This window comes from Arvicola amphibius, chromosome 2 (assembly GCF_903992535.2).
Source record: "Arvicola amphibius chromosome 2, mArvAmp1.2, whole genome shotgun sequence".
NCBI lineage: Eukaryota > Metazoa > Chordata > Mammalia > Rodentia > Cricetidae > Arvicola > Arvicola amphibius.
In genome coordinates this window covers 13911025-13925808 of record NC_052048.2, presented here as the reverse complement: position 1 = coordinate 13925808, position 14784 = coordinate 13911025, and the positions used below count along the sequence as shown (strand labels likewise).

General features: G+C 45.6%; 1 protein-coding gene across 1 annotated transcript in view; it reads right to left on the bottom strand.

Annotated features, from left to right (window-relative positions):
• The window catches only part of Gucy2c (guanylate cyclase 2C), a 75012-nt gene extending 70039 nt beyond the window's left edge, over nucleotides 1-4973 (bottom strand). The window contains exon 1 of the mRNA XM_038319063.1: nucleotides 4560-4973. Coding sequence (XP_038174991.1) covers nucleotides 4560-4776 — 217 coding nt within the window. The 5' untranslated portion in view covers nucleotides 4777-4973. The remainder of the gene's footprint in view (nucleotides 1-4559) is intronic.
• Between the last annotated feature and the right edge of the window lie 9811 nt (nucleotides 4974-14784).

The window sequence follows — 14784 nt, the reverse complement described above, 5'->3', positions numbered from 1 at the left end:
ACAGTCCCTGGTGGAGGAAAAACAAACAGATAGGAGCATCCTTAGTAATGTCTCAGAAGCCGAAAGGAAGCCCGTGGACTTGCGGTTAGCAAGCGAGTGGGATAATAGACATGGAGTGGTATTGAACGATCATATCAGGCATGCATGTACATGACATTGAAGAATGGGATAGTTCTGGGGTTTTTTTGAGTAAAGAAATTATAATATCTTATTACCATCTTAAAGGATTTCAGATAAAGAGTAGATTGTGGGGAACAAGCAGAGAAAGAAGCAGGGAGACTTGTTAGGAGACTGTTGGCAGCTAGGACGAGCTTGGAACAAACTAGGGGCAGCAAGTTGGAGACAATAAGTGGTTGCGTTTTGAGGGTAGAGAGTAAGAAATTGATGATGAGTAATGCTTGAGAAAAAGAGGGTGCAGGTGTCTTCAATACTTTCGTCCTGAGGAACTGAACAATGGGCACTGTTCCTGGTGAGTGAGGGACAAATAAGGGGAGGGCATGGTTGTGAAGAAGGGATCGAGAGCTTGGTGGGAGCCCAGACTTCATAAGCCTAACAGCTGAGAAGCAGAGACAGGAGGATCTGGGATTCACGGCCAACCTGGGCTACATGAAAACTTCTTTTCAAACAATGCAAAAATACAAAACAAAACAAAAACTCAACAGGTATGCATTTTGGGTGTGAGCTGCCTGTTGAGATTTCCTAATGGGCGTGACAAGCAAATAAACATACCAGTAGGAATAGTTGTGGGTGCAGGAACAGTTAGGGACTTTAAAAGGTCAAGAAAACACAGCCTGAGCCAACGCTGCATTGGGAGCATCATCTCATTGGCTCATGTGTAATGAAGTATGGGCTTTGACACTGAAACCCCCAGAGGCCAGGAGAGGGCATAGGATGTTTCAGACAGTTGTGAGCTGCTATGGATTCTGGGAGCTGAACCCAAATCCCCTGCAAGAACAGCAAGGGCTCTTACAGGCTGAGCCATCTCACAGCCTAGAACACCGTTCTTTTGTTTGTTGGTTGGTTTGTTGTTGTTGCTGTTTTTGAGACAGGGTTTCTATGTGTGTATCCCATACCCGGTTTAGAACACCACTCTTTATATTGAGCATTTCCTGAAGTCAAAGTGACCTGTATTCATCCCTGCTTGGGGTGTTTAGATAACAAAGAGTTCCTATATTTAGGTGCAGACAAAGGCGTGATGGTAAAATTCCCGGGTGTTGCCGGGTACCACATCTTAAGGATAATCAAGAGCTGGCAGAACCATTTGAACAGCTCTTTCTGTGAAATGTTGCTTTCAGTGACAAGAACTCAGGACAAATGTGGACTGGCCTTCTGGAAGTCAGGAAACCCTAGTGATGTTATGAGTACATTCTGTGTTCTTGCAAAAACCATTTGAATCTCCCTGACTTTGGTTTCCTTGCATGTAAAGATGGGTCAAAACCAGGTTTGTCCGACATGACACATTCCAATAATATTATCTTTAAAAGAGCAAAGTCTACCCAAAACAGAAGGAATTTTCCAGAGCATTCAAAAGTATGTGTTCCTAAAATTGAGACCTCCTTCTTCCAAGAACAGGAGTAGCCCTGCTCTACAGTTGCTGCAGAGATGTGGCTGTTCTATAAGAAAGCAGGCTGAGCAAGCCATGGGGAGCAAGCCAGTAAGCAGCTCCCTCCATGACCTCTGTATCAGCTCCTATCTCTGGGTCCCTAGCCTGATTTCCCTGGATGCTGGACTATAAGGTATAAGATGAAATAAACCCTTTCCTGCCCAACTTGCTCTTGCCTATGGTGTCTTATCCCAGCAGTTGAAGCCTTAAGTAAGACATTCCCCAAGTAATGCTCTCCATCCTTACCCCAGCACAGCCCGACCCCAGAGAGCTCAAGCCTCAGAAGATGGTGGAAAGCTGAAGAGCTTACTGTGGTCTCAGAACCCCCACTTTCCTCTCCAGGGCTTTGAGGATAGGATTGAAGTGGCATCTACATGCTGAGTGAGGTCTGGGGGGATGGACCTCATCACATGAGACCACACACAGGGTAAGGACTGTGTGTTTAGCCATGGAACACACATCCCCAAGGATCTGAGGCCTTGGGGCTGAAGGAATCTTTCTCCATACTAGTTCTACCATTTTCCCCAGTCCTTTCTAATATTTCTTCAGTATCCACATAACTTAACTAAGTTCTAAAACAAACAAACAAAAAACTGATTGCTTATGTTGAAGTATCACCAACAATTTAAATTATCAATATTTCCCAATATAGCCTTCACATAGGTTTTTAATTAGTTTCTAAATGACATGCTGGATGCATTTAGAATACAATGTTATTTCTCGTCTCTAACCTGCTCTTCTTGTGTTTAGTGTGTTTGAAAATATTACAGAATGGGTTATCGAGTGCCAGCTTCTAGGCATCTCTGTTTCTTCTTCCATATCCATACAACCATCTACTTATGAACCCTTTCTTCCCCCTCAGCCTTATAACTGTTATGTGAGATGAGTGACTGAAAATGTCACTCAGTTGGTAAGGGGTGGAGCAGAATTTCAGACTCGGGCTTCATGACCTCAGATTCCAAGAAGTGACCCACTACTCTTCACTATTTATTTGATGCACCAGGCAACGCGTTCTCTTAATGACATCAGCATGGGTCGCAGAGGTGCTGAACAACTGCCATTTACGGAGTGCTCCTGTGTTTCAGTGCCGAAAGTGCTCCCATAGTTTTCCCATCGAACCCCCACTTTACCCGCACACCATGACGGCCCCACTTATCCTGGTTTTATAGGTGAGGACGCTGAGCTTCAGGGAAGTTAGGTAACTTGTTTCAGCATGGTCAACGGTAAGTAGACAGGAATACAAGCCAAGTTCTATCCAAATGGAAATTTTTTCTGCAAATAATATCCCACGGCTTTGTCTTAATGAAAAGTGTAGTTAATGGTGGGGTATTACAAGGGCAGTATGGTACACTCGTGGGTCTCAGACAGACATGGGTCTGCATCTCATTTAAACGATACACTCGCAGGACTCAGGCAGACATGGGTCTACATCTCATTTAAACGATACACTCGCAGGGCTCGGACAGACATGAGTCTGCATCTCATTTAAATGATACACTCACAGGACTCAGGCAGACATGGGTCAATATCTCATTTAAATGGACCTTGTGTAAAGTGACTGAGACCAGTATCCATCATAGCCCCATGCCCACCAGAGTTGCCGGAACTGAAGAGACAGTGTACAGAAACTCTCCAGAACTTCCCTGGCACATGACGGACACTCAGGAAACAAATGGAGTCTCAGAGAGATGGAGATGGAACTGGTTTGACAGCCAGGGTGACACAGAGAATCTTAACCCAAGTTCTTAGATTTCAAACCCAGCGTCCTTCCCACTGGTCCATACTGCCTCAGTACGCGTGTGTGCGTTACTACATGACCTCAGCAGACATGTACCTGTAATTACGCAGCCTCCTAGTTCTAGTACAGTCTGGATCAGACCTTTTCATGTGAATCTGAATCTAGAGTTGGCACAGCTGGGGAGGTAACATACATGCGCAGAAGCCAGTGCAGTTCTTATGTATACACGACTGTTGCTCTCAACCCCGTGAGATTTTAAACAGAAAATTAATATATGCCATCTTTAAGACCCAAAGTAATCATTAGGATGTAGCAAGTAAGTACTTGGTTCAGTAAGTACTGACTCAGTAATTCTACTTGTGGTAATGCAGTCTCAGGGGATGGAGAAAACCGTGTGTAAGGAAAAGGTTTGTAGTATTATAAAAAGGAACCACAACAAACTAAAGACAATTAGATGTTTTTCTACAAGAGACTGTTTCAGATAGTTTCGGTTGTATCTAGTCTAAGGGACACCTTGTGAACATTCACATGGCGATGGCAATGTAGCTCTACGAAAGTCACACATGGGACAATACGGCATGACACAGAGGCTGCGAGACATCCCTGTGCCGTACTGATCAACAGTCCTCAAGTACCAAGAAAGAGTGTGCAGGCGGTGCCAAATTATTGTAGGTTCTTGCTTTTTCTTTACATGTTTTATGTCAAGTTATAAAACTGGTTTTTATTAGTAAACGATAAGGTTGAGAAAGGCAACGATTAACGCGACTGCAAACGTTTAACCCGGCCCCGGCCGTATCTGATAGTGAGAGCCATGGGAGACAGGAAGAACACACAGCCAGAGAAAAATCTTTCTATGGACAAAAGGTCCAGAGAAAGTTTCAAAACCTATATGAGCTTCTTCCTTCTTGACTAGAAACCCTCTGAGACCCCGGGTCCAGGCCACATCTTGCATCTGAACAGCTACAGAAGGAAGCGCGGTGTCTCAGGCTGGGCAACAGATCCGGTTTTAAGTGGGGTCTGTCACTCCTGTAAGGGATTCTCCTTTTCTTCCAGCAGGGTGGGGTGGACGGTAAGCTCACCCTTCTCCACAGGAAGGAAAGGATGGGGTTTTGAGATAAACGTAGAGGAGTTTGGGCAATCAGACAATCTGCAAGGTCTCTCCAGAAGCCTAGCAAAGGGTGGTACGGAGAAGGGCGAATTCCTTTCCCACATGCTTACCGGCTTCACTCAGGCGCTTGCGCACTATGACCAGCCCGTCATTCACAGCCTTCTCCAAGTTTTCCAAGGGCTCATTGTAGGCCGAATTGTTCATCATCAGGACACTGATATGGTAGCTGCCATTGTAGCAGTTCCTCCTCAACTGAGAGGTCCAGAATGTCCTCCCGGGCTGGAAGAGCAGTAACCACACAGCCAAGGCCAGCAGTGATGTCTTCATGGCCCGGCTCACCTCAGCACCATGCCCCTGGGGTTGACGGCTTGTGGAGACACAGACGCAGTGAGTCCCTCTAGACAGCCGCTAGCAGAGTCTTCTCTTCCCCACGCACCTTTCTGGTCTCGCCACACTGGTCACACGGGCCGTGAGACTCAGCCTGCCTGCCGGTAATTAGCAGGTACATTATGGTCGGAGGTAAAGCAAAGTTCACTCCGTGTGTTTGCACACAGAAAGGTCAGAGCTATAAACGGCAGGATTACCAGGGCCTCGTCCAATAAAAATACACCAGTTTGTGCCACATCACTGGGAAGAGGGAAGAGAGGAAGGGAGCAGTATATTTTACATAACAGGCTTTATGAAATGGAAAATAAAGGTCGAAGGGCTTCTGGAAAGCACACACGTGATGCCTTTAGCTGCGCATCAAAATGGAAACCTCTACCAGGAAGAGCTGTGCACCTATCATCCAGGGAGACCATGTATCGCTACTTCACCATGTGTTGACAGTAGCAAGGTTCTGGGGACACAGTCATGAATGATGCAGACACATGAATGTCCTTGTGGATCATGCATTCGTTCGGATGGGGCAGATAAACATCAGGCCGATGGACAGCTAATGTCAACAATGAAGAAAAGTGTAGAGTGGTCTGGGAACACATGGAAAATTGGCCTAATGTATTCTAGAAAGTGAAGGAAGCTTCCCTGAGACCATAAATGTCCCTAAGCTGAAATCTGAAGGAAATGGTCTTTAGCTGAACGGGAAGAGGATGTACGCTAGTCAGGGGGATGGATGCGAAGACAGAGGTGGGAAGAGGCGAGGTGTGTTTGAGGAACTGAGAGATACGGCATGGCTGGGAAGTAGTGAGCTATGAGTCAGGTGGTAACAGATATCAGAACAGGTAGAGGCAGACCATGGCCTGGATAATACATTAGGAGTTTAGACTGTATTCTAAAAGTCATAGAGGGGACTTTCCATGGTGAAGTTTTTATCGTTTTAGATTTGTGAAGCTGAGGATTTAACTTAATCATTGACATGAATCAAATAACTTAAGAAAAAAAAACCTATGTGTATGTGTGTCTGTGAACATACATGGTGCACACAGAGAGGTCAGAGGGCAGCCTTCAATGTTGGTACCAGTGTTCCACCTCAGGACAGGATCTCTTTGCTTACAGCTGTGCACAGTAGACCAGCTGGCCTGGGAGTTCCCCTGTGGCCATGCTGGGATTCCATACGTACACTCCCGTATCTGATTGCCTGTGTGTGCTGAGAATCCAAACTCAAGTTCTTACACTTGTGTGTAAGCTCCTTGCTTACTGAACCAAGTACACAGTCCATCATGCAACTTTTGAGAAGACCACTCTTGTGTCAAGGAGGAAATATCCTAGAGAGAGACAAGCATAGAATCAGAGAATTCACAAAGAGTCTGTGTCTGTGGTCCACGAGAGTTGAAGGAGACCCAGGGGAAGACGGATGCAGTGGAGATGGTTCAACACATCCCAAAACAAGATGGATGGGACTTGATATATTATTGAATTCGAGATATCAAGGAGAGGGAGGACTCAAGGGTGGCACCTGAGGGGCTCAGCAAAGCTGATGTTAGAGGTGTCTGCTGAGCACTGAGCACTGAAGGGCAGCAGGTTTCAAAGAGGTCGCGACTTCTGTCTCGGGGCAGGTGGATTTTATGCCCCTCTGTGCAGATGGGGGAAGAGAACCTGCCTTTAAACAGATGTTAGGGATTAAAAACAAAGGCACTGTCTGCTGAGTCAGACTATCATTGCTTCCAACATTGACTTAAACTGGGAAAATAAGTATGTTAATTAGCAGTGTGCTTCTCCTTTCATAGATGCAATTAAAATTGCATTTTCAGTATTTCCAAGCAAAGTATTAGAACCGCTGATAAGTCCAATCTATCTAAATAGAAATAAGCTTCCTGCCCTAATGAAATCTGTAAAATCTATACTGCAACTCCTTACAAGGGGTTGAATGGCCTTTCTGGGATGTCTGTTTCCTAATTTCCTAGCCGGTGGCATTCACCTTTGTAGGACCTATGAGGATATGATTGACCTTCTTCAGGACATAGCTTGGAACAGACTCTATGGGTGATTAGTGGTAGGACTTCTGCCTCCTGGCACAGGATTGGGATTGTTTGGTTTAACATTGGTTCCCTTGCCTGAGCCTGACTGGTTCTGGTGTTTGGTTCAGGTACAGTTAGTGCAGGTAAAAGAAGCACATTGTGAACTGTTCCTTAAATCAGACACTAGTGGAGAGGATTACTAAAAATATGGCACTATACATGGGACTCATTTTTAAAAAGATCTATCTATCTATCTATCTATCTATCTATCTATCTATCTATCTGTGTACCTTTGTACCTTTATGAGTTTATTTGCAGTGTGTGCATCCAGGTACCCACGGAGACCAGAAGAGAGTGTCGGATCCCCTGGAACCACAGCTACAGTGGTTCTGTGCTTGGAATCAAGCCTAGGTTTTCTGCAAGAGCAGTAAGCACCTTTAACTGCTGAGGAATCTCTCCAAATCCTTGCACTCATGAGCCTTCTCTGTTCATGGCAGCCAAGAACCTGAAAATTAGGCTGGTCCCAGAAGCCTACTCAGCTGTTGAAAAGGACTGTCTCTCTTGCCGGACATGGAGGGGAAGCAGAGGGCTAACTGGAAAGCGGACCTCAGTGCAAGGGTTGTTTTATTAGGGCAGAAGTTGGATTGTTGAAATGTTGATAGGAAAGAGCTGATATAAAGTGAGGGGGAAAGGCAGAGATGAAGAGAGGTAAAAGAGATGGTTCAGGGGGCTGGAGAGATGGCTCAGAGGTTAAGAGCACCGACTGCTGAGTTCAGTTCCCAGCAACCCCATGTTGGATCACAACCATCTCTAATGAGATCTGGTGCCCTCTTCTGGCTTGCAGGGACGCATGCAGACAGAACACTGTACATATACCTAAATAAATAAATCTTTTAAAAAAAGATGGTTCAGGAAACTACAAAGCAAGGGATTCTCAAGACATCTTGCAGCAGTTTGATGTGTTGCTTGAAACACATGCATGCTGCTAGACATGACTTCGAGCCCCATGGTGCATGTGGCGTCTTGGTTTAAATTCTCCTCCCGAAGAAGAGGCAGGGTGTCTGCTGAGTTAGAGAGCTGGAGTAGCCACAGGCTTAGAAAGAAAGGGGGACCTTGGGAAGCTCCTGTAATGAGTAAATAAAGGAGCTATGGGGTGCACCAGAGGCTGCTTAGCTGTGGATGGTGAGGTTCTGACATTCGTCACTCGGGTTTTATGATTATTTTCTCCAGCAAAGTTCAGCTGCTTAGGAATAGACACAGGAAAATGAGTGACTGGACCTCCTTAGGAATGGGAAATTTCTAGGTAGGAGCAATAAAAAATAGCGGGTTTGAAAAATTAGAATAAAAAAGGAGTATCTAAAGAGGCAGACTGTAACACCAAACTGAAGGAAGAGCTAGACATAGCGGTATAGAGCAATGCCAGCAATGGGTGGGTGGAGGAGGTTTGTGAGCAAGGCCAGCCTGAACTACACTGCAGGACCCTGTCCAAAAACCAAACAGCAATAGCAACAACAAACAACCGAATCCAAACAAGTGGATGCAGACAGGGATGGGGAAATGAATGGGAAAGAGGTTGTGAAGGCTTGGCGAGCCAGTGGTGTGGAAATGCAGGGTAACCTGGAGCTCTTGGAGTAGTGACCTGGAGGGCAGGCTGAAGCAGGTGCTGAGATCTCTGCATCACTGATTTGAATAGCATAGGGTGGCTGACTAAGGAGGTAGAGGGCAATACATTTGAATAAAGGGGCTAAAGAAACTGGGAGTCTGGTTTGCTGGGCAGGACCCTCATCGGCAAGAATATCGCTGAAGTAAACGGGCAGGTCGTTGCTTGAGGGGAAGACCACTCCATGCAATAGCAGACGGGGGTGGGGGAGGGGGATAAGAAAAATGTAGAAGGTGAGGAGGCGGGGCTGCGTCCCGCCACCTGGCCGCTGGCTAGCTTTACACCCGAAATAATTACACGGAAACTGTATTCTTTTAAACACTGCCTGGCCCATTATCTGTAGCCTCTTATTGGTTAATTCTCACATCTTCCTTTAACCCATATTTAGTAATCCGTGTAGCACCACGAGATGTGGCTTACCGGGAGAGATCTTAACCTGCGTCCATCTCGGAGAGAAGAATCATGGCGACTGCCTGAAGCGTCTCCCCACTGCCTACTACCCCTTTTCCCACAATTCTGTTCTGTCTACTCCGCCTACCTAATTTTCTGTCTCTTAAAGGGCCAAGGCAGTTTTCTTTATTAATTAACCAATGAAAGTAACATAGACAGATAACTCTCCTCCATCAGAAAAAAACGACAGAAATCACAGCAGTTCATGGAAAGGGCCAGAGAGTGGGGACTACATCGTGTAGAAATCAGAGACCAGAGGCTGCCTTCTAAATAACGCTTCCCAATGACAAAGCACATCAGCATACAAAGGGTAAGTATGCAAGTTGGAAGAGTGGCAGTGAACATGTACAGGTTAAGATGTAAAATGAAGACTCACATGTCACATTTCAAATACCTAAGATACAGAATACTATGACCTTTGTACCCCTGTGCACCACATCCCTAAGGCTTCATCTCTTTATTTTGCTGAAATAGGCAAGGGGGGGGGTAGGAAATTGTCTATGAAGAAATAAAGCATAACAAGGCATTTGTTGGTTATGGCACAAGTAGTCCTGAGGACACAGGTGACTGGATAAAGGATGGGAAGCCCAGGATATCAGGGGAGGAAGAGTAGTATGGTCAGGAAAGAATGCTGGAGGAGATGCACGGGAAGCACAGGATATCAGGGGAGAGAGGGTAGTAGGGTCAGGAAAGGATGCTGGAGGAAATGCACGGGAAGCACAGGATATCAGGGGAGAGAGGGTAGTAGGGTCAGGAAAGGATGCTGGAGGAAATGCATGGGAAGCACAGGATATCAGGGGAGAGAGGGTAGTAGGGTCAGGAAAGGATGATGGAGGAGATGCAATACAAGGGCTGGAGCTTTGGGCATGGTCAATGTGGAACATATGAGTTTAACCCCAAGTCTCCCAGAGAAAGCAGGTGGGTGCTCAGGCTTCACAGGGCTCAGTTTCTATTGAAGAGGAGGCTGCTGTGGTCATCTAACAGGGCAGGGTGGGCTGTGCTGAGGGATAGACAATGGTCATGGTGCTTAGAGAGTATGAAGGTCAGTCTCGACTGTTAACTTGGCAGGACTTAGATTCACCTCAGAGACCAACACTAGAAGGGTGTTTCCAGAAAGGATTAGCTGAGGGAGGTAGACTCACTTTGAAAGAGGGTTGCTGGGCTCCCACACTGAGTGGAGGGGAGGAAGTGAGTGGGATCCCAACACTAAATCTGCTGTTCTTCCCAGACTCTGGACACAATGTAACCAGCTTCCTCCTCCTCTTGGCCGTAGCTAAAGCTGTTTCCATCACCATGCCTATCCCACTCTGATAGGCTGTGCCTTCCAAGTACAAGCCAATAAAACCTTCCCCTCTGAAGTTGCTTTTGTTCAATATTTTGCCACAGCAATGAGACAGTAAGTAATATAGGAGTAAGTACTAAAGGAGGGTCATGGCTGTGGTAAACCTGACCATGTGGTTCTTAGAACTGATCCTGTGGAGGGCCTATGGGAGAGTTCACAGATGCTGACAACAGAAGCCCTAGGAGTCCAGAAGACTAGAAGGCTGAGATGACTTCAGACAGCGGGAGCCTGGCTCATGAAGCTTCAAAGGGAAAGAAGCCTCCACTGAGAATTAGAGCAGAGGCCGTTTATGCTATGTTATGGGGAAGAATCGGGCTGTCTTCTGCCAGTGTCCTGTAGTAAACCTTGGGTAAGGCTAAACTGAAGAGCAGGGGACAAGGTTGTTTGTGGGAGAAGACTTCAAGACAGGATAACATCAGGTTGTGTCGTGGTTATTGCTTAGTGCTGTTGGCGGAGGCTGCTTATTCATTCCCGACCTCCCAGACCTGAAATAACCACATAGAAACTATATCAATTACAGTCTATTTGGCCAATAGCGTAAGTGTATTTCTGGATGGCTCTTAAATCTTAAATCTTAACCCATTTCTATTAATCTGTGTATTGCCATGTGATTGTGGCTTACTGGTAAGGTTCCATCTGTCTGGTGTCTGTCTCCTGCTGCGACTACATGGTGTCTCTTTGACCCCACCTATTTTTTCCTCCCCTATCTCCTTGGAATTCCTGTCTTGCTCTATACTGTGATGCAATAGGCCCAAAGCAGCTTCTTTATATTAACCAGTGGTACTCATAGCATACAGGGGGAATCCCACATCCTAATGCTCTTAGTCAGAAATGCAATAAGAGAGAGCAGAAAAATCTGGAAAATGTACCGTTGATGAAGGAAGGAATAGGAATGGCCTGAAAATTGCTGACAAGCAGGGTTCAAATCAAGCAGCTGTAATTGTTAAAAGGATTAGAATCAATAAAGGGAAGCTTCCTGCTTTGCACTGGCACAGTAGGTAAGGTGGCCGAGTCCAAGCCCCACCTATAGTTAACTCCACCTTGTATTCAAATTAATTTGAAAGAAGTCTCATCAACTGAGACTGCATGCTTCCAAATGGCTTCACAGGTTTGGAGTATGTAAGGTTAAGGAGGTCACAGAGGCTTGCACCAAGGTTCCAGAAATCCTCTGAGGCCAAGCAATATGGGGTACCATCAGATTCTTAGCAAGAGTCTCCAAGAGACCACGGCATGAGACTGGAAAGGTGAAACTCAGTTGCAGTGGAGACTCCCAGGGTGTTGGAGATGCCAGCACTGTGGGGCGCCAGCTGAGGAAAGCTGCTGGTGTGTTGGAGAGGTCACATGATCTGGAGGGGCGTGGCTACCCAAGGCTTTTGGAGCCCGGATGATTCCATCACAAGCTCTCCACGATGGACCTGGAAATGTGGGATTTGGTGTTGTCTGGTTGGGTTTTATTATGCTTCAGCGTGATATTCCTTGTTATGATCCCTAGTCTTTCTTTTTCTAATGGGAATGTTTAGTTTGTCTTGTTATATAATGGAAGATATAGCTTATTACTTGATCTTACGTGGGTTTGTAGTTAAGAGGTTGCCATGAGTCTCACAAGAGTCTTCGGATCTTTTGAACAGTTTTGGGACAATTAAGGCATTGAGGAGATACATTCTCTCCTGTCATATTATAAGATCACAAGACTTTAGGGAGGGCCGTAGAATATCATGACTTGAAAGTGACAAGCTGACAAGGCCTGGACTCGTGCTGGTTAATCTTCATTATTAGTTTGGTGGAGATTTAGAATCATTTGGAAACATCCGGATGGAACGTTTAGAAACTTCTGGGCACGTCTGTAAGGGTGTGTCCTGAAAGGACAAGACTTGCCTTCAGAGCGAGAGGGAGTGGTACCATTCCAAGGCCCAGGGCATGAATGGAATACGAAGGAGATAATAGGTGGAATCTCTCTCTGTCTGATTCTGAAGTGCTGACACAGTGTGACCAGCTCCTGTTAGCTCACCTGGAGCTCCTCTTTGTGGCACAGCTTTCCCACGGTGATGGATTATACCCTCAAACAGCAAGCCAAATACAGGCCTCCCTTCTTTCAGTTGTGCCTGTCAGGTATTGTCATGGCAACAGAACGGGCATTTTGGTGGATGTCTGGAGAATGAACACAGGCTGTAGAAAAGCATGCACTCATCAGAAACACGTAGGTGCCTTTGCTGTGGGGCATGGTTCATGAGTTATTGGGTTTGTTTTCATTAGTCCATTGCCTTTCTCATTTTCTGAGGCAGGTGGAGAAGTGGAGGCATAAACCAATGTTCTTTTAAAATTCCTCCTGGAAATTACACGTGTGAAGGAAAGTCATGTCAGGAGCTGAGGAGGCAATCAAATGTAAAGAACAGCAAGAAGCAAAGAGAAAGGCAAAAGAACGATAACAAGTAAAGGCAGTTCTGAAACCCTCCGGCAATGCTGTGTTACTGGGACAAGAACTTCAAATGTGAGGGACCAAGATAACAGTCTCCTCTGAATCCTTTAAGATGAAGTTATCCGTCTTTATGCTGTAAAACTCCTAACCCATAGGCTGTCATAAAGGGAGGCAGGTTGTGCTGAAAGAGTTTCAAGGTCAGAACTAAACAGTGGAGCAAGGGGGTTGGGGTGATTGGCAGCGGTGTGCTCCGCGTCCTTTGTGTTTACTTCCCTAAAATCAGCGTGTGGAGCAAACCACCTGCATTTGCTACTGCTTGTTTTGGGCAACATGTGGGAGACCTCTTACATGCTTTCGGCATGTAATGGGAGCATTGGCTTCTCCCACATTTGCCCTAAAGGACACAATTGTTCAGTCCAGAATCCTCCCTTCCTGTCCCCTCATCTCAGCATGGCTACCCTTCAGAAGGACCTTAGCAAAGAAGAATGAAACTGAAACTTGAAGACCTGGTGGCGAGCACCATGCAAGAGACTCTGCCTGAATCTGGACAGAAGAATGCTTTGGTGAGCCCTTCTAGCTGACTGCCCGAGACACTCAGGTTAGCCACAATGGGCAACGACTCCGTGGAGCCAGGGGACGCCTGGATTTTTGTTTCTTCTGTAGACGTTGTGTGCTTACTAAGACTCTCTCTGCACTCAAATTTGCTAGTTTGCTTATTTTTTCGTTCATCTACTGTAGCATGAATTCTAGTTGGTCTTAATAATAAAAATCCATGGTCAGATATAGAGGTTAATGCTGAAGATCAGAGAAGCAGGGGAGCCAGGCACAAGAGAGTTCTTTTACCTCTACCGATGCTCAGATCGAGGGGGTGATCCTGTCCTCAGACTGCATCCCCAGACTCTATCTGTCTCCACCAAACCTCAGACTACACTGAGTTCCTGTTTCCTCCCACCTGATATTCCATTCTCTGCCCAGCCATATCACTCCTGTCTCCACCTCCCTAGTGCCGGGATTAAAGGTGTAGAATCCTAGGGCTAGAGAAATGGCTCAGAGGTTAAGAGCACTGACTGTTCTTCCAGAGGTCCTGAGTCCAGTTCCCAGCAACCACATGGTGGCTCACAATCATCTTCAGTGAGATCTGGTGCCCTCTTGTATACATAATAAATAAAAATCATTAAATAAATAAAGGCATGGGATCCTAAGTGCTGGAATCACCTTTGTGAGATCTCTGTTTCTCTTTTAGACAGTCAATCTTGTGTAGCTCAGAGTGGCCTTGAACTAAGAGAGTTAGTTCCCTCTGCCTCTGTCTCCTAAATCCAGGGATTAAAGGAGTGTACCACCATTCCCTGGCCTCTAGTAGCTTAGCTCTGCACTCTGATCTTCAGGCAAGTTTTATTTGTTAGGACATAAACAGAATATTATTACTGAACAGCCCAAGAATAAGGATATAAAAATGTAGCTTCCAGAAATAGTAATGTAAACATAAAGAAATATAAAGTTGTAAGCCTAGGAGAATGAGAACAGACCGTCAGCAGTTTTTTTCAGCAGCTTAAGGATTAACTATTAACAGTGGATTGCTTTGCTTTACAACCGATAGCAAGCTCTGTCTGCAAACTGAGGGTCCCTCTGCAAACTGAGGGTCAGCTTTTAGATAACCTCCCAGCCACTCATGACCAGCAACTGAAGAGAGCTGAGTTAACTTTTAAATGATGGGATGTACGTGACAATTTGGTTGTGCATTGTCCCGTACCCTTCCCTGCTATGCAATCAGGGGAGTGCAGAGCTTTGGTCAAAAAAAAAAAAAAAAATCAGAAAGCGCCAGAATGAATGGGCTAAATACAAGCACTAGTTTAACAGAAAAACCCTGTTAATGGAAATTGTTTTAATAAAGCAATTTATATCTGAGTTTTACCTCAAGATTGTAAAAATTCTTTTGTTCATGCTTAATGCTTGCTTCTTGCTATAATAAGGGGAGTTCAGAAACAGTCCATGGCCACAGCTATAGAAGTCCCATCTCTGGCTGTGGTCACAGCTTTAGCTGAGAAGCTTTGTGTGCTGCTGTGGGACAATA